The sequence below is a fragment of the Phocoena phocoena genome, chromosome 7 (assembly GCF_963924675.1).
Source record: "Phocoena phocoena chromosome 7, mPhoPho1.1, whole genome shotgun sequence".
In the NCBI taxonomy this organism is placed as follows: domain Eukaryota; kingdom Metazoa; phylum Chordata; class Mammalia; order Artiodactyla; family Phocoenidae; genus Phocoena; species Phocoena phocoena.
Genome location: NC_089225.1, coordinates 107,820,987 through 107,840,257, shown reverse-complemented (window position 1 = coordinate 107,840,257; position 19,271 = coordinate 107,820,987). Strand labels below are relative to the sequence as shown.

At 54.3% G+C, this 19,271-nt stretch overlaps 1 protein-coding gene across 2 annotated transcripts in view; it reads right to left on the bottom strand.

Annotated features, from left to right (window-relative positions):
- Positions 1-19,271, bottom strand: part of DIS3L2 (DIS3 like 3'-5' exoribonuclease 2) — a 323,449-nt gene that overhangs the window by 12,237 nt on the left and 291,941 nt on the right. The window contains exon 14 of one of the 2 annotated variants that reach the window (XM_065880452.1): positions 6,775-6,787. The exons of the other annotated variant lie outside the window; for it this stretch is intronic. Coding sequence (XP_065736524.1) covers positions 6,775-6,787 — 13 coding nt within the window. The remainder of the gene's footprint in view (positions 1-6,774; positions 6,788-19,271) is intronic. 2 annotated transcript variants of the gene reach the window in all.

The following is a 19,271-nucleotide window of genomic DNA, read 5'->3' as shown; positions in this document are numbered from 1 at the left end:
TGGGCTGGGTGCCCCGACCCTAGGGTTTGGGCTGAATACAGCAAGGTCCTAGATGCTTCCCGCCATAATGCCACCACCTCGGTCCAGGCCTCCATCTCTTAGCAACTGGCGTCCCTATTTCTAGCCACTCCCTGCTGTTTCAGTCTTCACACCCAGAGAGATGCTTTCTCTCTCAAAGGCAAATCTGGATGGTCACGCCCCTCTCCTGCCTGAAGCCCTTCAGGGGCGACCACTGTCCTCAGGACAGTTCCACCTCCTGGTAAAATGAGGTTTTCCAGGCCACCTCTTGTCATGTGCTCGGGTCACCTCTCTCTTCTCGCTGCCCCCCTAACCCTCACACTCCAGTCATATTGAATTCTTTTAAAAAATATATTTATTTATTATTTATTTGGCTGCATCGGGCCTTAGCTGCAGCCCACAGGATCTTTTTCATTGCAGCCTGCGGGCTTCTCTCTAGTTGTGGCGTGTGGGCTCCTGAGCACGCAGGTTTAGTTGCCCCACAGCATATGGGATCTTAGTTCCCCGACCAGGAATCAAACCTTCGTCCCCTGCATTGGAAGGCGGATTCTTAACCACTGGACCACCAGGGAAGTCCCCATATTGAATTCTTGGGGCTCTTTCTTGCTTCTGTCCATTTGCACTGCTGTTCCCTTAGCCTGGAATCCTACACCATTCTCCCCCCATCTCTTTTTCTCAGATGTCCCTTCCTCTGGGGAGGCAGCATGAGGGGCCCACCTGGCTCCTATGTGCCTCCTGGGCGTCCCGTTCCTATCCCATCACAGCACTTAGCCCACACTGCTGTGCCCTTTGACTGTAGGCTGTATCTCCCCTCCCCACCCAGTGCCGCCTACCCTGGGCCCAGTGCGAGGCCTGGCACAGTGTAGACGCTCAATAAATCTGTGCACGATGAAGGACTCCCAGGATGGTGCACACTCAGAAGTTGAAAGGGCTGGGTCCCTGCCCCAAAGCCCCTTTTCTGCGCGGGCACACAGCCCTCACGCATATACTTCTGACCCCTAACACTTGCTGCTAGAGGTTGTTGAAAACATAAAGCTCTGCCTAAGAAGCTGACATCACTCCCAAGCACTGAGAAAGAAGCTACAGCCTTCCCCTGTTCTTTGCCCATCCCCCGAGTCTACAGAGCACCTGTCCCAACTCACAGCAAGCTGGTGGCATTTGTCATTTTACCCAGACCCCCTCCAGCCATTCGTTTGTTTGTTCACTTACTCAGCCTGAAACCTTTTCGGAGCTGCTGCTGTGGGTGGGTGCAGGGAGAGAGGGAAGAGACAAGCACCTGCGACAGAGGGCAGGCGACAGCCTAGGTGTGGCCCATTAAATCCTCCTGCAGCCTGGGAGGTGCTTCCACCCCTTTCTAAAGTGTGGGGAAGGTTAAGGTGCAGAAGGGAAAGGTGATCAGGCCCAAGTCCCACACCTCGTAACCAGCAGCTGGGTTCGCCACCAGTTTGCGTGGCCTCGACACCCTGCTGCCTCTGCCATGTCCCGGCCCTGCTGCCACCAGGAAGCCTTGGCCTGCCCTCCAGGAGCCCCCAGCCTCGTGGGGGGGGATACACCCACAAATCTAAGACCAATTTCAGGAGACGGCCAAGAGGAGGGAAACACTTCACATGAAAGGGATAAAAGAGCAAAGGTGTGGACGAGGGAAAAACATGCATCAGCCATATTCGGAAAATTAGGAATCAAGGGAAGAGGGAGGAGGGCTACGAGGTGAGGGCGGGACGGGCCTCCGGGGCCTGGGGAGCCAGACTCCAGGATGTGGGCTGCGTGGGGGAGCTGGTGAGGACGTGCTGAATGAGGACGGCCATGAAAGGGAAGCACACGGTGGCAGTGGGGCACAGGGACCAGAGGCCCGGCGCGGTCAGGGGGTAGCTGACGAATCTGAGGGCTTGCAGGCCGCAGCCAGAGGCAGCAAGAAAGGCCAGGGCAGGCCCGAGTTCGGAGCTGCACGCCAAAGTGACGCTCTGGGAGCGGAGGGGAGGGACCTCAGAGGGTGATGAGGTGGCCCAGAAGCCCACATGGCCTAAGAGGGAGCCAGCTCCAGCTGGGCAGTTGTGCCCCGTGCAGACCCTGAGCTGAGGAGGGGGGCCTTGGAGAGGCCACCGGACTCGGCAAGGAGGAGCCTGTGGCCACAGCCCTGAGGGTGGGGAAGTTGGTTCCGAAGACCAAAGATTCAAGGGTGAGGGAGGCGGTCCAGTGGGGACTCCTCTCAATACGTTTGTTGGTGAAAGAAGTAATAGTTTGAAGAGAGGGTGAGAAGGGCCTCTGTACTGTTTTCTGATTGCTGTTTCAAGTTTCCAAAAGATCTGACTATGTTTTCAGAGGCAAAGGAGCTAATGGGAAAGAACCTGGGGGTCAGTACCAGACCAACGAACCGCCCGGCAGGAAGTGGCTACTCAGGGAAGAGGCTATGTATCCTCGCAGCTGTGAGCTCCCAGCAGGGGAGGCTGGCCCAAGAGGTTTGGGTGGAGAGGAGGAGGCTTGTCTGGGCCTCCCTCTGCTGAAGAAGGACCCCAGGGGAGACCGTGTGTGATGCCCTGTCCCTAAAACTGTCTTCTCAAGTCCACTGGGCACAGGAGAGAAGAGAAGGGCCCATACCCGTCAGGTCAAGAGAGGCCCCTTGAATACAGCCTAGGGACAGGGCAGCCTCCGTGGGCCGACCCACAGTTGGGGCAGGCACAGTCCAGACTGAGGTCAGCGCTGGGCGGGCCAAGCCAAGCGGGCTACACTGCGCTCCCACAGAACTCCCAGAGACGACGGATGAGGCTGGCACCGGCAGCGGGGTCTCGGCCCAGCGCGGTGCCCTACACTCTCAACCCTGCCTGGCCAGAGTGGCTGAGCCTCCAAGGATGTTCCATCTCCAGATCCATTTTACCAGGCTAACCAGACGAGAAACTCACTCAGCCTTTCCATACCCAGAACACTCAGAACGTGGCTTTGGAAGTGACTGGGGAGCCGGGCAGCCAGGGCAGAGTGGCACGGCTGCTGCCCAAACCTGAAAATGCATCCATTTTCAAAGATCAAAACCAACTGAGAGACTTAGAACAGCCTCTTCTGCCCTCAGCCACCAGGGCACTCCTCACAACTCTGCGGGAACCTCCTGCAAATGGAATTAGGCCGCTTACAGAGATTGTTCAATTAGCTCTCGGTGAAAACTGCTAACTTGGAAATTTGATAAGAATTGCTCCCAGCCAGTTTCAAATTCATTTCTTCTCAAGACTAAGCTTCCCCCACTTGGGCACATCCTCACTGTGGGCCAGGAGCCCTTGGGCTTCGCATTGGTTGTGAAGGCAGCCGCTAGGCCTCTCACAAGGGCTGTGCGCCTGGGCGTGGCCCCTTCTCTGCAGCTGAGCAGCCAGCGGGAGCGGAGGCACTGGCCACCCTCAAGGGGCCCTCCGCTGCTCTCCCCACAGCCCCTAATTGAGTGTAGTGTGGTGGAAAATGCAAGAGCCCAGGAGCCGGTGAGATGGGAAGTCAGCGGCCGGATGAGCGCTAAAGTGGAAGCTGCTGGGGATGGGAAGGGAGCACAGCGCAGCTCTCTCCCAGGCCAGGGTGGAGCTGGTAGCCCGGAGCCCGGAAAGCGGCAGCCTGGAGGGAGGGAGCCGCAGGCAGTCTCCCGGGTGGGTGGGTAGGTTGGGGGATCACCAAAGGAAATGTAGCAGACTGACGGAAGGGCGCCCATCCACAGCCGGCGGGCACCCCGCTGCAGGCCCGAGTGGAGGGCGCTCCGGCCGCCGCTCGGGCCTCGCGCTGACCCCTCTCCTCCTGGGCTCACTGCAACCTGCTGAGCGTTTTGGACATTCCCATGAAACCACAGGGAAATGAATGGGGCCGAGCTCACAGGCGTGGAAAACCCCAGAGGAGAAGGCCTCTGGAGCCAGACATAACAGGACCTGCGGGTGAAGCCGGAGCCAGGTTTCCTCTTCTGGGAGGCTGAATCCACTCCAGGGCCTTTCTATAGGTTCAGCGGGCGGGGCCCAGCTGCAGCGAGGAGGCACGTTTCAGCCGCTTGTTTTTCTACCTCAAAGGACGTCTCCAGAGGCTCCAGTTCAGAGCGGCCCTCGGGCCCTGCCAAAGGGAGGCCCAGTAGCTGCGGTAGGGAGGGGGGAGGGGACTGCTGGGAGCCGGGTTGACAGGCAGAAAGCCCTTTGTCAGCGTCAAGAAGCTAGAGAAGCCTCGCTCCCTTCCCAAGGTTCAGGGCTCTGTTCTCCGAGGCACCGGGCAGACCTGCGCTCGTGGCAGAAAACTCCCCCTAAGCAGAACCAGGTCACAGTTTGTGCCGTGTGGCCTTGAAGAGCTGGGTAATTAGGGCTTGCTAGCTCCACCACAGTGTTGACACACATGCCTTTCTCCACCTCTAGCTGCTGTCCAACTGGAATTGGAACCGCTGACCAGAGGAGGTACGGCCAAGACGCGCAGAAGCCCCGCCACCTCTGGGAGCCGCTGTGGTGCCCCCAGTGGCTTATCTGCCCTAGGTGGACTCCCTGGCTGGCGTCCCTTTCAGGCCCCAGCCCCAAAGCGGGGGCTGGTTCGCCAGCCCTGGATAATGGACAGAGACTGGGCAAGTGCGGTGGGGGCCGGCACGGTGGGTCACTGACGTTGGGAGAGATCAATTGTGATTTAGAAACTAGGCTTTAGGTACGAGAATATTCGAGAGATAAGGGTGTTGTGGAATGCACAGGTTCTCTCTCTCTCTCTCTCTCCATCCCTCTCTCTCTCTCTCTCTCTCTCTCTCTCTCTCTCTCTCACACACACACACACACACACACACACACACACTCTACAAAAGGCAGCTAGGTGAGAGAGGAGAGACGCGTGTCCTTGGGAACTCAAGCTCCTTTGCTTTTGCACCTTAGAGCATGTTTCGCTCACCTCCAAGACAGTCTTGGCCTCACTGCCGCTGGGGAGCAGCTCTCCTTGGGCAGGGCCGCCACCCCAGCTGTATGACCACTAAAGGCTGCAGGGAAATAGGAACCACTGCTGGTCTCAGGCTGGGCACGTGATGTCATCAAATCCTCACAAAACCTTGCACGGCAAGGGGCGTGTCAGGCCTAATCTGCCACAGGGAAACCGAGTGTCTGAAAGGCCAAGGATGGTGACCATGTAGATTACAGAGCCAGTGTGTGGCAGGGCCGTGGTCTAGGGACTGGGCTTTCTGACTCTGAAGTCTGTCCTCTACCCCTAACTTGTGATGAGAGGGGCTGCCAGGCCTACCTGGTGCAAGTGGAGGAAAGGGTAATGTGTCCAGGAGAAAAGGGGTTTCTGGAACGGGTAGAATGGGAATCCGAGTTCTTTAGGCCAGTAGTGGCCCCTCTGCCGTAAAGAGGGAATCTGCGTTTCCACGTTCTCCCCCCACCATGCCCCGGCACAGCAACTCCGCCTCCAGCAAGCCCTGCAGGATTCTGCATTTCTGTGGGAGGCCCAGAGTTCCACTGGGGGTGGGGGTGGGGTGGGGCTGTCCAGGGCACACGTGCGATCGGGGCCTGCAGCACTAGGGGGGCCCCGGGGAGGCTGCAGCAATGAGCAGGAGGGGTGGGGCCCCAGCCCCGACACACTGACCTCCTGCGGGCACCTGCGCCGACGCCACCGGGAAGAGATGGGCCAGTGGAAGGTGCAGGCAGGACGCACACTGGCAGGGGGACCTGGCTGTGACACCACCTTAGGAAACTGCCTGGGCAGACTGGGCAAGTGTTTCCGGTCGCTACAAAGGCCCCCGTGGGGCTCCTCGTAACCCTGACATGCCCTTTTTGGCTTTGTGAAAAAGGTCCAAGAGTGGGCTACAGTTCTAGCCACACACATGGGTGGGATCGGCTTCCTTGAAGACAACATGTCTTGTAAAATCTTTTGGGAAACGTCAGTCCTTCCTTCTCCCCCTGGACCCAAGGCAGACCTGCCGGTCATGGATGAAGACGAGTCTTCAGTGCTCGAGGCCCTGGGGCTGGGCTGCGGGTCCCAGCGAGGGTTTTCCGGCTCTCCATGCTCCGCAGCCCTCTGCTCTGTTCGGCCCAGACAGAGACCAAGAACTGCACTGTCAAATACTTTCTTGATTACGCCCCCTGGCTCCCAGATGACACAAATCCTACTCTCTCACGCTGCAGCCGTGTTCTGGCTTCTGCTCACCTGGGTCTCCACTCACCTGCACCTGTGATGCCTTTACTGGCCCAGGCCGCCCTCCAGCCCCACCCCATTCCCACCTGTCCCCCACCAACCTGGCTCTGGCTGGCTCAGCCAGCTCCATTTACCTTGATTCCCAGGGCCTGGAACAGTATCTGGCATTCAGTAGGCACTCCTAAGTATGTTTTTTATCTGCAATGTTTTGCTTGGTTCATGCAAGACCAATTCCTAACATTCCTATGGTGCTTTACGTTGTCTGCACGTATGGCAGCCATGCGACCCTCATTACAACTGCGGGAGAGGGAGAGAGAGAAGATCCTGCCGCCTCCATTGCAGAGGAGGAAACGGGCCTGGGGGTGCAGCCCCTGTCCGCCTCGCTGTGGAGTGGGGAGCTGGCCCGAGTCTGGCCCGGGCGAGCAGATGCCTTTGGGGGTCTCTGTGCGGGCCCAATGCCAGGTGCTTGGCCACTGTTGGCCCTTCTGAGTCTCACAACAAGTCTTAGACCCCTCATTGTTCATACGAGCAAAGGGAGGCTCCGAGAGGTCATGTGACTCCCCTAAGCTTACAGAGAGAGGACACCAGGGGCCCCATCCACTGCTCTTCCTCAGGTGAACCTGTGCCACCTGCCTTAAGCTTTCTAAGGATTGGACAGCAGGGTCTCCTTAGCAGCACCCAACCAAGGGCTCTGCTGACAGCGGGGGGTCAACACAGGGCCTGCCCTGAGGCCACGCTGGCACCTGGGGGACGGGCACCCGTGGTGGTCTGCTGTGTCACTACCGCCCTTCCTCCCTGTCAAGGGCACCTCCCGCCCTCAGCAAGGGTTGCAGCAGCAGAGGAGCCGAGGTCACTCATCTCGACCTAGCTTGCCACCTGCCCAGCAACCTCAGAGGGACAGCGCCTTTCCCCAAGGCTCCCTGCCCCCACGTCTGAGGCTGGTCGTACTGGGCCTGCAAACACGCAAGCCCACCTCCGGGCCTGGCCGGGCAGGGACATCCTGTGACCCTGGAGGTCTTATTTTTAGCCCTCGGTTTACCTCTGCCTGTCTCCGGCTCGGCGGACAAGAGGACAGGAATAGGACTTACCCCTACACCGCCAGCTCCCCATGTGAACACTTCCTCCCATCTGCCTTTGGGGCTCTGGCCTCCTTCTGTGTCTCGGTGTTGCCCCTGGGATGAGCACAGGGGCTGAGCACATTTGCTTTTACTGCTCTAGTTCTCCTGTGGCCGGCTAAAGGCTTGAAGGTTCTGCCTCTTTCATCTGTGGACCTCTTTCTGGCGAACGCTACTCAGTGGGTCAGAAGGGCGGGGAGAGTCGTCCTCGGGGCTATGGCCATCTCGACCCTTAGACATCCTGGTCTGGAAGCCTGCCCTAGGAGCTGCCGAGACACCTCAGCAAGCCTCACACAAGACTTTCTAGTCTGCCCCAAGAGGGTGTTTTCTCACTGAACTCTGAGCTGGGTAAAGAATTCTGGTCCTTTTTGTTTCCCCTGGTGAGTTCCATACTGTTAGAACTGCCCAGCCCCTGACAGTGTAAAGGGCCCTCAGAGGGGCTGGGCTAAGGGTGGGTTGGCTTCTTGCATCAAAGGCTGCAGCTCCCTTGGCCCCTGCACGTCTCACTGACCTGCTGCTGGCCTCAGCCCAGCTCCCCCCGCAGCCATGAGGAAACTGGCGTCTCTCCTTGGGCTTCCTCCTGGGTGACGTGCACCCACACTTCCTAGGACCCCCCGGGGCTTCCAGGTGCTCCCCCCACCTGCCACCCCTAGCCTGCCTCCACTGAGTCACAGCTGAGTTTTCAAGGCTCAGTTCAGGCATCACCCTTCTTGGCCCATGGTCCTCTGGGCTGATTCTAGCCCCAGAACTCATTGTTGGATTGCGACCGTCTCTTTTGAGGCCAGTTTTCCTGTCTGGGGACCAGGCCTTGTCCACCTCTGTGTCCCAGGGCCAGGGGCACGTGTAGGTGCTGTTCAACCTGGGTTAGACAGGCCAAGAGCTGCAATGTCAAATGCCTGTTTGGGGAATGAACGAGGCACTGCAGAGACATGATTTGCTTGGTGCTCCACAGAAAAGAGGGAAGGAGGACAGTTCTGGGGGGTGGAAGCAGAGACCCCCAGGAGAAGGGCCTAGGAGTGGGGTTCCTGCAGCTTCCCTTCAGCTGTTCCCCGCTGGAAGGCAGGCATGTGAACTCAAGAGACAGAACCTAAGTCAGCTTCCGCCAGCCTGATGGGACCTGCTGATTTGCTCTAACGAAATTCTTCCCTACCTGTAGACAGTCATCACTTATATCCAACACAGGGTGACAGTATGGCTGGGGCTCATGTGTTGGTCACCTGATAAATGAATACTCTTGTCCAGAGCAGCCCACCTCATTCTAAATATGAAAAGTAGCAGATTTAAAAAAAAAAATCTTCTCCTGGGCTGTTTCCACTGAACTAACGCTTGTCTTATCACCCACTGGGATGCGGTATGTTGAGTCTGGCAGAGCTCTTCGTTAGTTATGTGACTCTTAAAATATTGACCCACAGTTTTATGAACCAGGTTCAGAGTGGTTTAAATGGATTTGTTCCCATCCAGAGCCTCTGGGCTTCCCCAGCATCGTCATGTCCCTGCCTAGACACACACACAGCCAACCTCCAGGGCGCACCGGCTCTCCCTCCGGTGAGAGGGCGAGCACACTGGGAGGGGTGGCAGGGGCGAGCACACTGGGAGGGGTGGCAGGGGCGAGCAAGGAGACTGCTGGTTTTCATCCCCACCTCTACCCCTGCATCTCTGGACTGATGGAAGCTCTCAGATACAGGCTGTGTGAAGACTTCAGCCCTTTCCAGGTGCCACCCTCAACTCCACCTTAGATCCAAGGCCAGAACAACCTGGATTAGGCTGGGTTGATGGTAAGTCAGACGGCAAGGCCAGTGGATGTCAAAGCCTGAATGGAGCCCACAGTTCTACTTTCCTGAGCTGCTGCTCTGCAGGCCAAGTCCATCTTTTAGGGCAGCCTGGGATGCACAGGGAACCCTGCTTTTCCAGGACCTAGAGATGCTCTAAAACAGTTCTCTAGGCTCCTGGGAAGCTGACCAGATTTCTGCGTCAGCAATGGCCTCTGGGAGCTTCGTCATAGGTGGCTCAGGCCAGGCCTGGGCAGCCATCATGACTGGGAGGACCAGCCCGTTCCACCCAGGCTTCCCTCAGGGTGAGAACTGCTCTTCCTGGCAGAGGCCTCAGCCCAGCTGTCCCCACCTGGGAGGAGGCCCTGCCCAGTGCCCTGCAGGGCTCTGTGTGGTCACCTGGCTGTGGCCATCCTCCCATAGCCACTGTGGAGAGAGAGACCGTGCTCCCTGGCTAGAGGTGTCTATGCCAGTCCATTTCCCAAAAAATCTTTGTGAAGTTCAAGCCCAGTTCCTCACAGGGCACATTTGGGTGTTGCAGAATTACTGCCATCTGGTCATTCTGCAACAACACAAAGACTTGGCTGCTGGTTTCACCTTACAGGCAGAGCACAGCTCAGGGCGGTGTCCGCTGCCAACTGCATGCAGAGACTGGGCGCACACCTCCACCATGGCCTTCGTCACCGCCTGTGGATGTTACCTTACACACCTGTCTTCCTCTGTGGGCTGTGTGCTTCGGGGGGGGGGAGGATCTTTCTCATTGCCCAGTAGCTGGCACTAGCAGGTGTCCAACAGTTTGCTAGTAAAGCAGAGGAAAGGTGTCTAGATCTGGGCTAGGAAACAACGGGCAAATGCATTCCCTGCCCACGAGGCACGTGGGCAGACGTCCTCAGGGCCCTTCCTTCCACACTGAGGAATTTCCGAGGGGTCGCTTTCTAAGTTTGGCAGTGGGAAATGATCCATCTGGCAAGTAATGCAACTCTGAATATATAAGGGCTTCCTGAAGATTCCTGTGGTTCCCCGGCATGAGCTCAGCTTTATCAGGGCTCGGACCAGCGCTGGCCTCAGGCCTCTATGGAGACCCGGTCTGGCCTGGATGGGAAGGGCGCGCAGGAGGGCAGGCTTCTCCCTGTGGATGGGCAGCAGCAACCTCTTGTGCTCTTGCTTGTTGAAGTCAAGAGGGAAGGCGGGGGGGGGGGGGGGTCCACCATACAGGGCCTGTGTTACCTGGACGGCTAACCTCCCTAACCTCCACTTTCCACCCCTCAGGGGGAGGATTAAATGAGACACATTACGTAAAGCTCTCATCTCAGGGCCCGGCATGTTGTTAAGCATTCCATAAGCATTAGTAATTATTATTATAAAAACCTAAAGGTGACAAGAGTCTGGTGTCATTAGAGTACTGAAGGATGCTAGAACACAGAGCGAATGCAGCCAACGCCCTGGAGACGTTCACTCAGCACTTGCTGGGCATCTGCAGCGTTCCAGGTATTGTGCTCGGGGCTGGGACACAGATACTGTCCCAGCCCTTGGGCCTAGGGAGTCAGGAGATAAACACATACTCACTCCCCTACCGCCCCATGAGAATCTTCGTAGTCACACACCGGCTCTTTGCTTCGGCATTTATTTACTGAGTTCCCACAGCAATGTTCTCAGCACTTTGGGCGACGGATCCCTCAGAGGATCTGAGGAAAGTGGTTTTCCATGCATTCCTTCACACACTCTACCCACAAAACCTCCCCCATTCTATTGCAAGGAGTTCATGGGTCATGAAGCCTAGTGGAGCCTGCCTCACAGGACGCACAGCAAAGTACTGGCGTTTCTGAGGAGGCAAACGGTCGCATAGGCCACGTAAGAGTTAGGTCTGATGAGCCTGACAGTTGGGGAACACACCAGGAGAAAGCCGAGAGGCGTGAAGGCTTCCTTCAGCTTCGAGAGCGGAACACTGAAGATCTGACGGTTTACGACACAGGAGATGGCGACCAGCTAACTGGTCTTTCGTCTGCACTGAAGACTAATTAATGAGAGGAAACAGACTGAGATGAAACCAGAGGGCTGTTAGCACTAAGGAAGAATTTCCCAACATGACAGACGCACTAAACAATTCAGTTCAAGTTGATTTAGGAAGTACACCGCCATCTCACTTATCTAAAACTCAGCCACATGTTCAATCTTGAGCACCCGATACGTGGGGCAGAACCAGCAAACAACCAACAGACCAGGCCTTGGGGGCCAACACAGGTGCCGGAGCCGGGAGTCGAGTGTGACTCTCAGGGAAGTCCCGCCTTCGCTCCCCACTCAGACCCTTTCCTCTTCTCGATGGACAGTTCTGACTACTAGACTCGGCTTCCTGGCTGATGCCATACCCCCATGGTGCCTCACGCGCACAGCCAGGCTGGGAGGGCGCTCCTGGTGTCTCCTGGACAGCAGGAGAGAAGTGACAACGGGCCCTGACTGTAAAGGTGGACACAGAGACAGTTGAGGCAGGGCCTCGGTAAAGTCGAGTGAAAGCACACGGCAGTATTGGGAGTATTTAGAGCAGCGGCAAAGCCGCAGAGCGCAGTAGAGCCTAAGGAAAATGCTTTTGTATCACCATATAAACATTGTGAATAATCCTAAAGTATTAAAAAGGGCTACATGATGTCCAGTGGACACCATTAAAGCAAAAAATACGTCCATAAATTAAAACAAGAGCCATTCCTTCTGTGACGTTCCAGAGAGCTCACACACGAAGGTGTTTAGAGAAGATCACAGCTGGCCCACCACTGAGGGAGACACCATCGCGAGGACGCCCGAGAGAGAGGAACGCTGCCCGGAGAGCGCAGTGCTGCTGGCTTGGTGGGCCCTGCTCCGAGCGCTCCCCACAGCCCTTCAGTTCCAGGGTGATGGGAGCGAGGTCCTCAGCGACCCCAGGAAACGAGCCACGTTCTCTGCAACACTGGCCCACTCCTGGGCCTGGAAGGCAGACACCGTGTCTCACCCATCCTCAACCTTGGAGCCTGGCCCAGCAGCCCCTGGCACGTCCTTGGGTCGTGGGGTCATGTGGGGCTGGCCGGGGGCAGCTTGCAGTCAGTGGCGTGCTGTGTGTTCCGCATCTCAGCTAGGCTTTGCTGGGGTGGGTTTTCAGAGCAGCTGCGTAAGTTGGCCACTTGCTCTTTGCTTGACTCAACGGGCATGAGCTGGGCACCTGCTCTGGTCACTCTGTGAGGTCTCTGCCCACCTGAGTGCCCACCTTTGGAGAAGTGTGCTCAGAAGGGAGAGTAATCGTGTTCAATTCCTCTTCGATAAATAAAGTGATTTCTACCCACTGACGGCCTTTGTCGTCAAGCACAGCAACCCCCTCAGGCTCTGGAGGCTTCCTGCCCAAGCGCCAAGAAAAAGCCACAATGCCCCAGAGAGCTGGGGAGTGGCAGTGAAGACAGATCAGAAACACTTCCCCACAGAGAGCACAGCCAAAAGCGAGAGAGCCAAGCACGTTCTGGCTACCCGCCAGGCAGCTGCAGGAGGCGCCAGCCATGGGCACCTTTCTTCAGGCTTAGAGCCAACACGCAATCCTGTGGCCCATTTCCTGCATGGGCGAACCTCCCTCAGAGTATCTCAGGCCTCTGTGGCCTGGGCCTGGGCTCTGACTTCCAGCCACCCAACAGAGGGTGCTTACGGCAGAGGCATTTGCTACTTTAAGTAACTGAACATGCCCTCGAGGCTGGTGCAGCCCACCGGCAGGCCTGGATACCACCAGCTTCTAGCACTCCTCAAGGTCTTGGAAAGGGACAGCCCTCCTTGGGTTTAAAAACTAAACAGCTGAGCCATCAACTTAGAAAGGTTAGCCTTAGGGGCCAAAGAGCAGTCTTTCCACTGGGATGGGAATCTGTGGATGGACAAATACCCAGAGTGGCAGAAAAGACATAGATCGTGCCAGGGAATTCTGACAAAGGTATATATATGGCAGAGAGAGAGGTACAGAGAAAACAAAAATGCTAATTTTCCCCATCCTCTCTCACCGGTCAAATCATGTCACCATATGCTCAAAGAGCATTTGGAAAAAAACAACTGAAGGATTCCAAGTCACACTGGATTGCTGCAGCCCTAGGAGGTTCCTAGAATGGACACAGTTGCAGTCCATCGCAAAAAGATGAGTAAAGGGAACGGCAAAGGAAATTTAACAAGAAGGAAAAAACGCTGTTTGCTTAATGTAGCCCTGTGTTAAATCAACCAAGGGAACTCTCTTTTATAAGGTCTTTGAGAGTTGCAAAGTATTTAGTTTCGAGAGTTCCTGGTGGCCTAGAATTGTCTGTCTTGGGTCATCCTTGGGTAGTTATTTGGGCGGCAGGAAGGGACACTCTCACATCATGGCTCGGGCCGCGGAAGCCCCTGCCAGCCCTGGGCCTGTTTGGGTCTCTACCCTCCTTGCACTCTTCCTTCCTCTCTCCAAACCTCAGCAGAGAAAGATTCTGTGTGTCTGCATAGGGTTCATAATCCTCAAATTGGGACAGCTTGAGGGTTTAAAAACACACAGTCCCACCCAACAACCCAAGCAGCCTGACCAGAAGGAAAGCCCTCAATCCTCACCGCCCACCTCCTTGGCATCAGAGAAAAGCCCAAATGGCAGTAGAGGCCAGGAAAGGCCTAGCCTGGTGGGTGGCTCGGCCAGGTGGCTGCGGAGAGCTGCAGGGGCGGCTGCACGGGCAGGCAGGGAGGGCTCCTTTCGGCATGACACTTGGCTGCCCCAGTTTGCTTCCATGACAACGGAAGCCAGAGAAAGACGGATGTGCAGATGACACCGCTATAAGGAGGTATGGGGAAGGGAAAAGGAAAAGATGTTCAGCGTACCTGTGAAGTAGCTTAGCAACTCTCCTCTTGGAAACCTATGACAAATGTGGTATTTTCTTGTGACCTTGGGGGTTACACATTCAATATTCTACCAGGGAATCGGGGAGTAGTAAGAACAGCCTGGGCTTTGGGTCCGACACCACCTGTTACAACCCCTGCTCAGCTGTATCAGCCACGCTATCCGTCTGTAAAACGGACAAGGCCAAGTCTTCCTCACAAGGTTAAAATAAGGAGTCACAGTCTTGTGATATGCCATCTGCCTACCTCCTAACATACAGAAACCACCACTGCCACATTTCAAACTTAGAAGTACCTTCGAATTGAAAGATCAACTTGGGGGGAAGCAAAATCAAATGTATACAAAAGGGAATTTTAGTGTTAAGTTTTCATAATTTACAAGTGAGTTTGTGGTAAAAACCCTTTCCTCTGAGATCAAGAACAAGACATGGACGCCTGCTATCATCACTTCCATTAAATACTGTATAGCGCTACGAGGCAAGAAAAAGACACAAATGGTGTTGATACTGGAAAGGAACAAGCAACACTGGATACAGAGAAAATCGGAAAAAATCTACAGATGAATTATCTGAATTTAACAAATTTAGCAAGGTCACTGGATACAGGGTCAATAAAAATAAACTGTCTTTCCATACATCAGCAACAAAGAGACAAGGAAATTTATAAATACGATTTTAAATAGTATCACAAATATTAAATACCTAGCAGTAAATCTAATTGGAGATAATCAAGAAGACCACTGCATAAAAATTTATGAAACGTTACTGAGAAAAATTAAAGAAGACCTAAATAAAGAGTGGGATACACCATGTTTGTGGAGTAGAAGACAATCATAAAAGGGTTAATTTTTTCCCAACTTGATCTCAGTGTAAATCCAGTGCAACCTCAGTGTAAATCCCAGCAAGTCTGTGTGCATGTGTGTGGCAACTGACAATCTGATTCTAAAATTTCCATGGAAATGGAAAGGGCCAAGAATAGGCTAGGTGCCCTTTACTGAGGAGCAGCAAGGTGGAAAAGTCTAACTCTACTGAATACCAAGACTTATAATAAAGGCACAATGATTGAGACCGTGTGGCACCGGCACAAGAAGAGACACGCAGATCAGCGAGACGGGACAGAGCGCAGATACAGATCCGTGCGGATACAGACCCTTCATTTTGACCAAGGTGGCCCTGTGGAGCAGTAGGAATGATGCTGGGTCGATTAGATGTCCACACGGGACAAACTGAAACTTGCTGTACTATATTCAAAACTCATTTCTGAGTAGATTATGGTCTAAAATAGAAAAGGTAAAACAATAGAGCTTCTAGAAGATAATGTAAGAACATGTTGATGGCTAATTGCCTGTGTCCACTGGACGGGCCACAGGGTGCCCAGATTAAACATTATTTCTGAGTGTGTCTGTGAGCACTTGCACTGGATAAAGTAGACTGCCCTCCCCAGCGTGGGAGGCCTGAACAGAGCCAAAGGGTGAGGAGGGAGTTCTTCCTCTCACTGCTTGCCCTCTCGTCTTATCTTCTCCTCCCCGCAGACTGGGAGTTACCATTGACTTTCCTGGTTCTCCAGCTTACCAGACAGCAGCTCATGGGACTTCTCAGCCTCCATAATCACATGAGCCAATCCCTCATAATAAATCTCCATATATATATATATATATATATATATACACAAATATAAAAATAAATAAATAAATAAATAAATAATATATATATACCTCCTACTGGTTCTGTTTCTTGGAGAACTCTAATACCAAACATGTCTTCATGATGTTTATATAGTTTTCTTAAATGGGATATAAGAAGAATTAACCATAAAGAAAAAACCCGATACACTGAACTACATTGAAATGAAGAATTTCTGTTCATTTAAACACCACCAAAGAGAGTAAAAAGGCAAGCTACTGAGTAGACATGTATACCAACATGTATAACCAACAAAGGACTCACACCCAGAACAGAGTGAACTATAAGTCAACAAGAAAAATGGAAAACCTAGAAGAATGACGGGCACACAATTTGAAAAGGCATTCTACTGAACGGCCAATAAATATATGAAATCTCGTATGTTGCTGGCAGGAGTGTTAAACTGGTACAACCACTTAGGGAAATCATTTGGCAGTATCCGCTAAAGTGGGTATTTTCTCTGTTAGTAGTTTCACTCCTAGGTATACACTCAAAAGAGATATGTGCATGTGTGCACCAAAAGACACGTATAAGCAGAATTATTTATAACAACCTCAAATTGGAAACAACTCAAATGTTGACTGAATTAATGCAGACTGGATAAATTACGATGTATTCATACAAAGGAAGACTTACAGCAATCAAAATGAATGAATTAGGACTATATGCAGCAACAATGATGAATTCTCAAAAACATAACGCTGAAAGAAGAGAGTCAGACACAAAAGAGAAGCCACTGAATGATTCCGTTTATATGAAGTTCAAAGCCAGGCAAAACTAATCTGTAGTGTCAGAAGCAATGATGGTGGATTCCTTTCTGGAGGAGAGAGGGGTATGCTGGAAGCTCCTGGGGTGCTGAAATGTTCTATTTCTTGATGTGGGTGATAGTTACATGGGTGTGTTTGTTTGCTAATACTCTTTGAACTGGATGCACATGACTTGTGCACTTTTCTCTATGCATGTCATAGTTCAAAAATAAGTTTCACAAAGTGAGTTTATGTAAGAATCTATTTTCCAGCGTGTGGACTATGGAAGAAAATAGTGGAGTGGATATTAAGTCACACTACGTGCTGAGACACGGACCAGTGTGCATGATGTGTCTGCATCTGGCCTCTGTCCAGTATAATCTCCCCATTGCCTCTGGCTTCCACATTTCCTCACTCTGATCAGTTCTGCCCTTAGAATGCCGGCAGGAGCCGAGGGGCTAGCAATTTCTATCAGGGGCTGAGCACCCTGCCCCAGCAGCATAGGAAACCTCTGATGAGACAATTCAGTGCTTTACAGCATGGCTTCAGGCTCCACCGCACCCCACCCCCCCCATTCTCCCAAGACGTAGGGAAAGGGTGCTGACTCAACACAGCTGAGTAAGAGCTTCCCTGCCCTGGCCACCTGTGGGCTGCATTACATGTGTGGGAGACTGGGTGACTGTAACCCAATGGTAATGTTAGCTACACAGAAGGCAGTCTCGCTGACCCAGGCCTTGCTGCCCTCCCTGCCCAGGACCCACAGGCAAGTTCAGCATCACTCCGTGGCTGTTCCAGGCCCCACCCCTGCCGTGTATCACATGGCTGAGGCCGTACCCCAGGGAGAAGCCTGCTGGCTCTACCTCTGGTTTACAGCTTGAGCTGTAGCACCACTAGGGGAACTGGCCTCCCTTTCTATAAGTGGGAGTGTTCATACTCACCCCCTTCCCTTCCTATAGGGAAAACTCAGGTCAAATGAAACACTGCATTTTGGCACCCAGGATACCATTATTGTTGCTGCACGGAGTGAGGTGGTGGGAGGGAACAGGAGCCCCCCCACCATCTCTCTGCACGGTGTGGAAGTGGAGAAGCGCATCCCTCACTGATCACCGTCTTGATTCCAGCAGCTTAAGCAGGAGTCATGCCTGCATCACACCAAAGCCCGACACTGAAGGCTGCGGTGGAAAACAGTGAGCTCCCACCTGCAGCGCAAGCGGCCGACTCCAAGACGCCCACTGCAGCCGCCGGCTTGCTCCCACGAGGTCACTTCTGGCACCTTCCTCTGGCTGAGTTGCCTCCGATTTCCCCAAAAGCCCTCCTCCTCCCCCTTGATTTCCAGCTCTCCTTTCTCCTAGCCAAGGGCTTCACCAGGAACAAGGAAGGCATTCTTCATTCTAACCTGGCAGTGTCAGCGGGAGGTCTGGAGGCTCTCAGGTAACACCACTCCTTAGCCTGAGGAACTGGCATCAGGTCCGAGGTGCAGGCACACAGTGTCATTTCCAAAGTACTGGGAACACTGGGAAGTGTTAGTGTTGGTCTGAAGTTGTCAGGGCTGCTGGGAAATATTCCATCTGCTTATTTAGGTGAAGGAAGAGGGCGCGAACCAAGCAGAGGAGGAAACGAATTAGATGCAGGGCTTTATCAAGGAGCCCTGCTCTTTCTCCTGCCCGAGTGCGGTGGCCACGAAAAGGCGCCTCTCAGCTCTCCTGCCACGGGAGCATAAACGGCCTGGTGGCCCAGCCGCAGCCCCTGACCCACCACTGCACTGACACCAAGGCCACACTTCCCGAGGGCTGCTCCCAGCCGGTGACTCAGTACTCGAAGGACCTGCAGGATGTGAGGCTTCTCCAGCAGGTGACTCTGGTTCCAGGACTTCCCATCAGTCTGGCTGAACCTTCTTTTTTTTTTTTTTTTTTTTTTTTTTTTTGGTACGCGGGCTCCTCACTGCCGTGGCCTCTCCCGTTGCGGAGCACAGACTCCGGACGCGCAGGCTCAGCGGCCACGGCTCACGGGCCCAGCCGCTCCGCGGCACGCGGGATCCTCCCAGACCGGGGCACGAACCCACGCCTCCCGCATCAGCAGGCGGACTCCTAACCACTGCGCCACCAGGGAAGCCCTGGCTGAACCTTCTTAAAACTGGGCTGCAGCCCAAGACTCTTCCTACCCAGTCCTCCTCCTATGCCCTCCTCCACAGGGGCTGAGCTTGTGTCAAGATCTGAAGACTCTCTTCCTGCCTGCCTTCTCCTCTTCTCTCCCCTTCTAATCCTGTCCTGGCATCTGCTTCTCAGCAGACCTGATGCGTTAACACAGTGGTACTGGAGTGGGTCTGAGAGAGAGGCAAAGAGATGGAGTTTGGGGCCTGGCTCGCTTACTACCCAGTGGGCAGAGATGACACTCTTCTGAGTCGAACGTGGGGCATGGAGAATCCCTGGCACAAAGCAGTGGCCCAGCTGCTCAAAGACTCACCAGTGGTGACCCGGGAAAAAGCCTTTGCTCGACCGTGTTGATTCAAGCATTTGAGAGCCCGGGTGGTGCAGCGTCTACCAGGACCATGAAGTGAGGCACACGGTGCCCAGCAGGGAGACGGTGACAGGCTGAGGGCCCTCAACCAGCAGCTGCAGGCTAAGCCGGAGAGCCAGAGGGCCTCTTACAGAGGCAGCTTACAGAAAGGTGGCCACACTCCCTGCGGACGGCTAGTGACACCCTGTGCTGTAAGACACGCAGGGGGCCCACCCTGCATCCCCCACCTCATTTCTGGGGCTTCAAGGCCCGTAACTAGGTTTAAATGTCAGGGAAATGGGGCTGGGGATGTGCTGGGCTTGCTAAGGCAGAAAGAGATTATATACCAAGAGTGGGAAGGATGAGCTAGCGGGATTTGAGGGCCTTCATCAAAGGGGCCAGGAGATGACATGAGCAAGAATTCACTGTTTTGGGCGAATTTTCTTGGGATGTGGGATTCAGCACCCTTTCAGGGACCCTAGGTGACGGGGC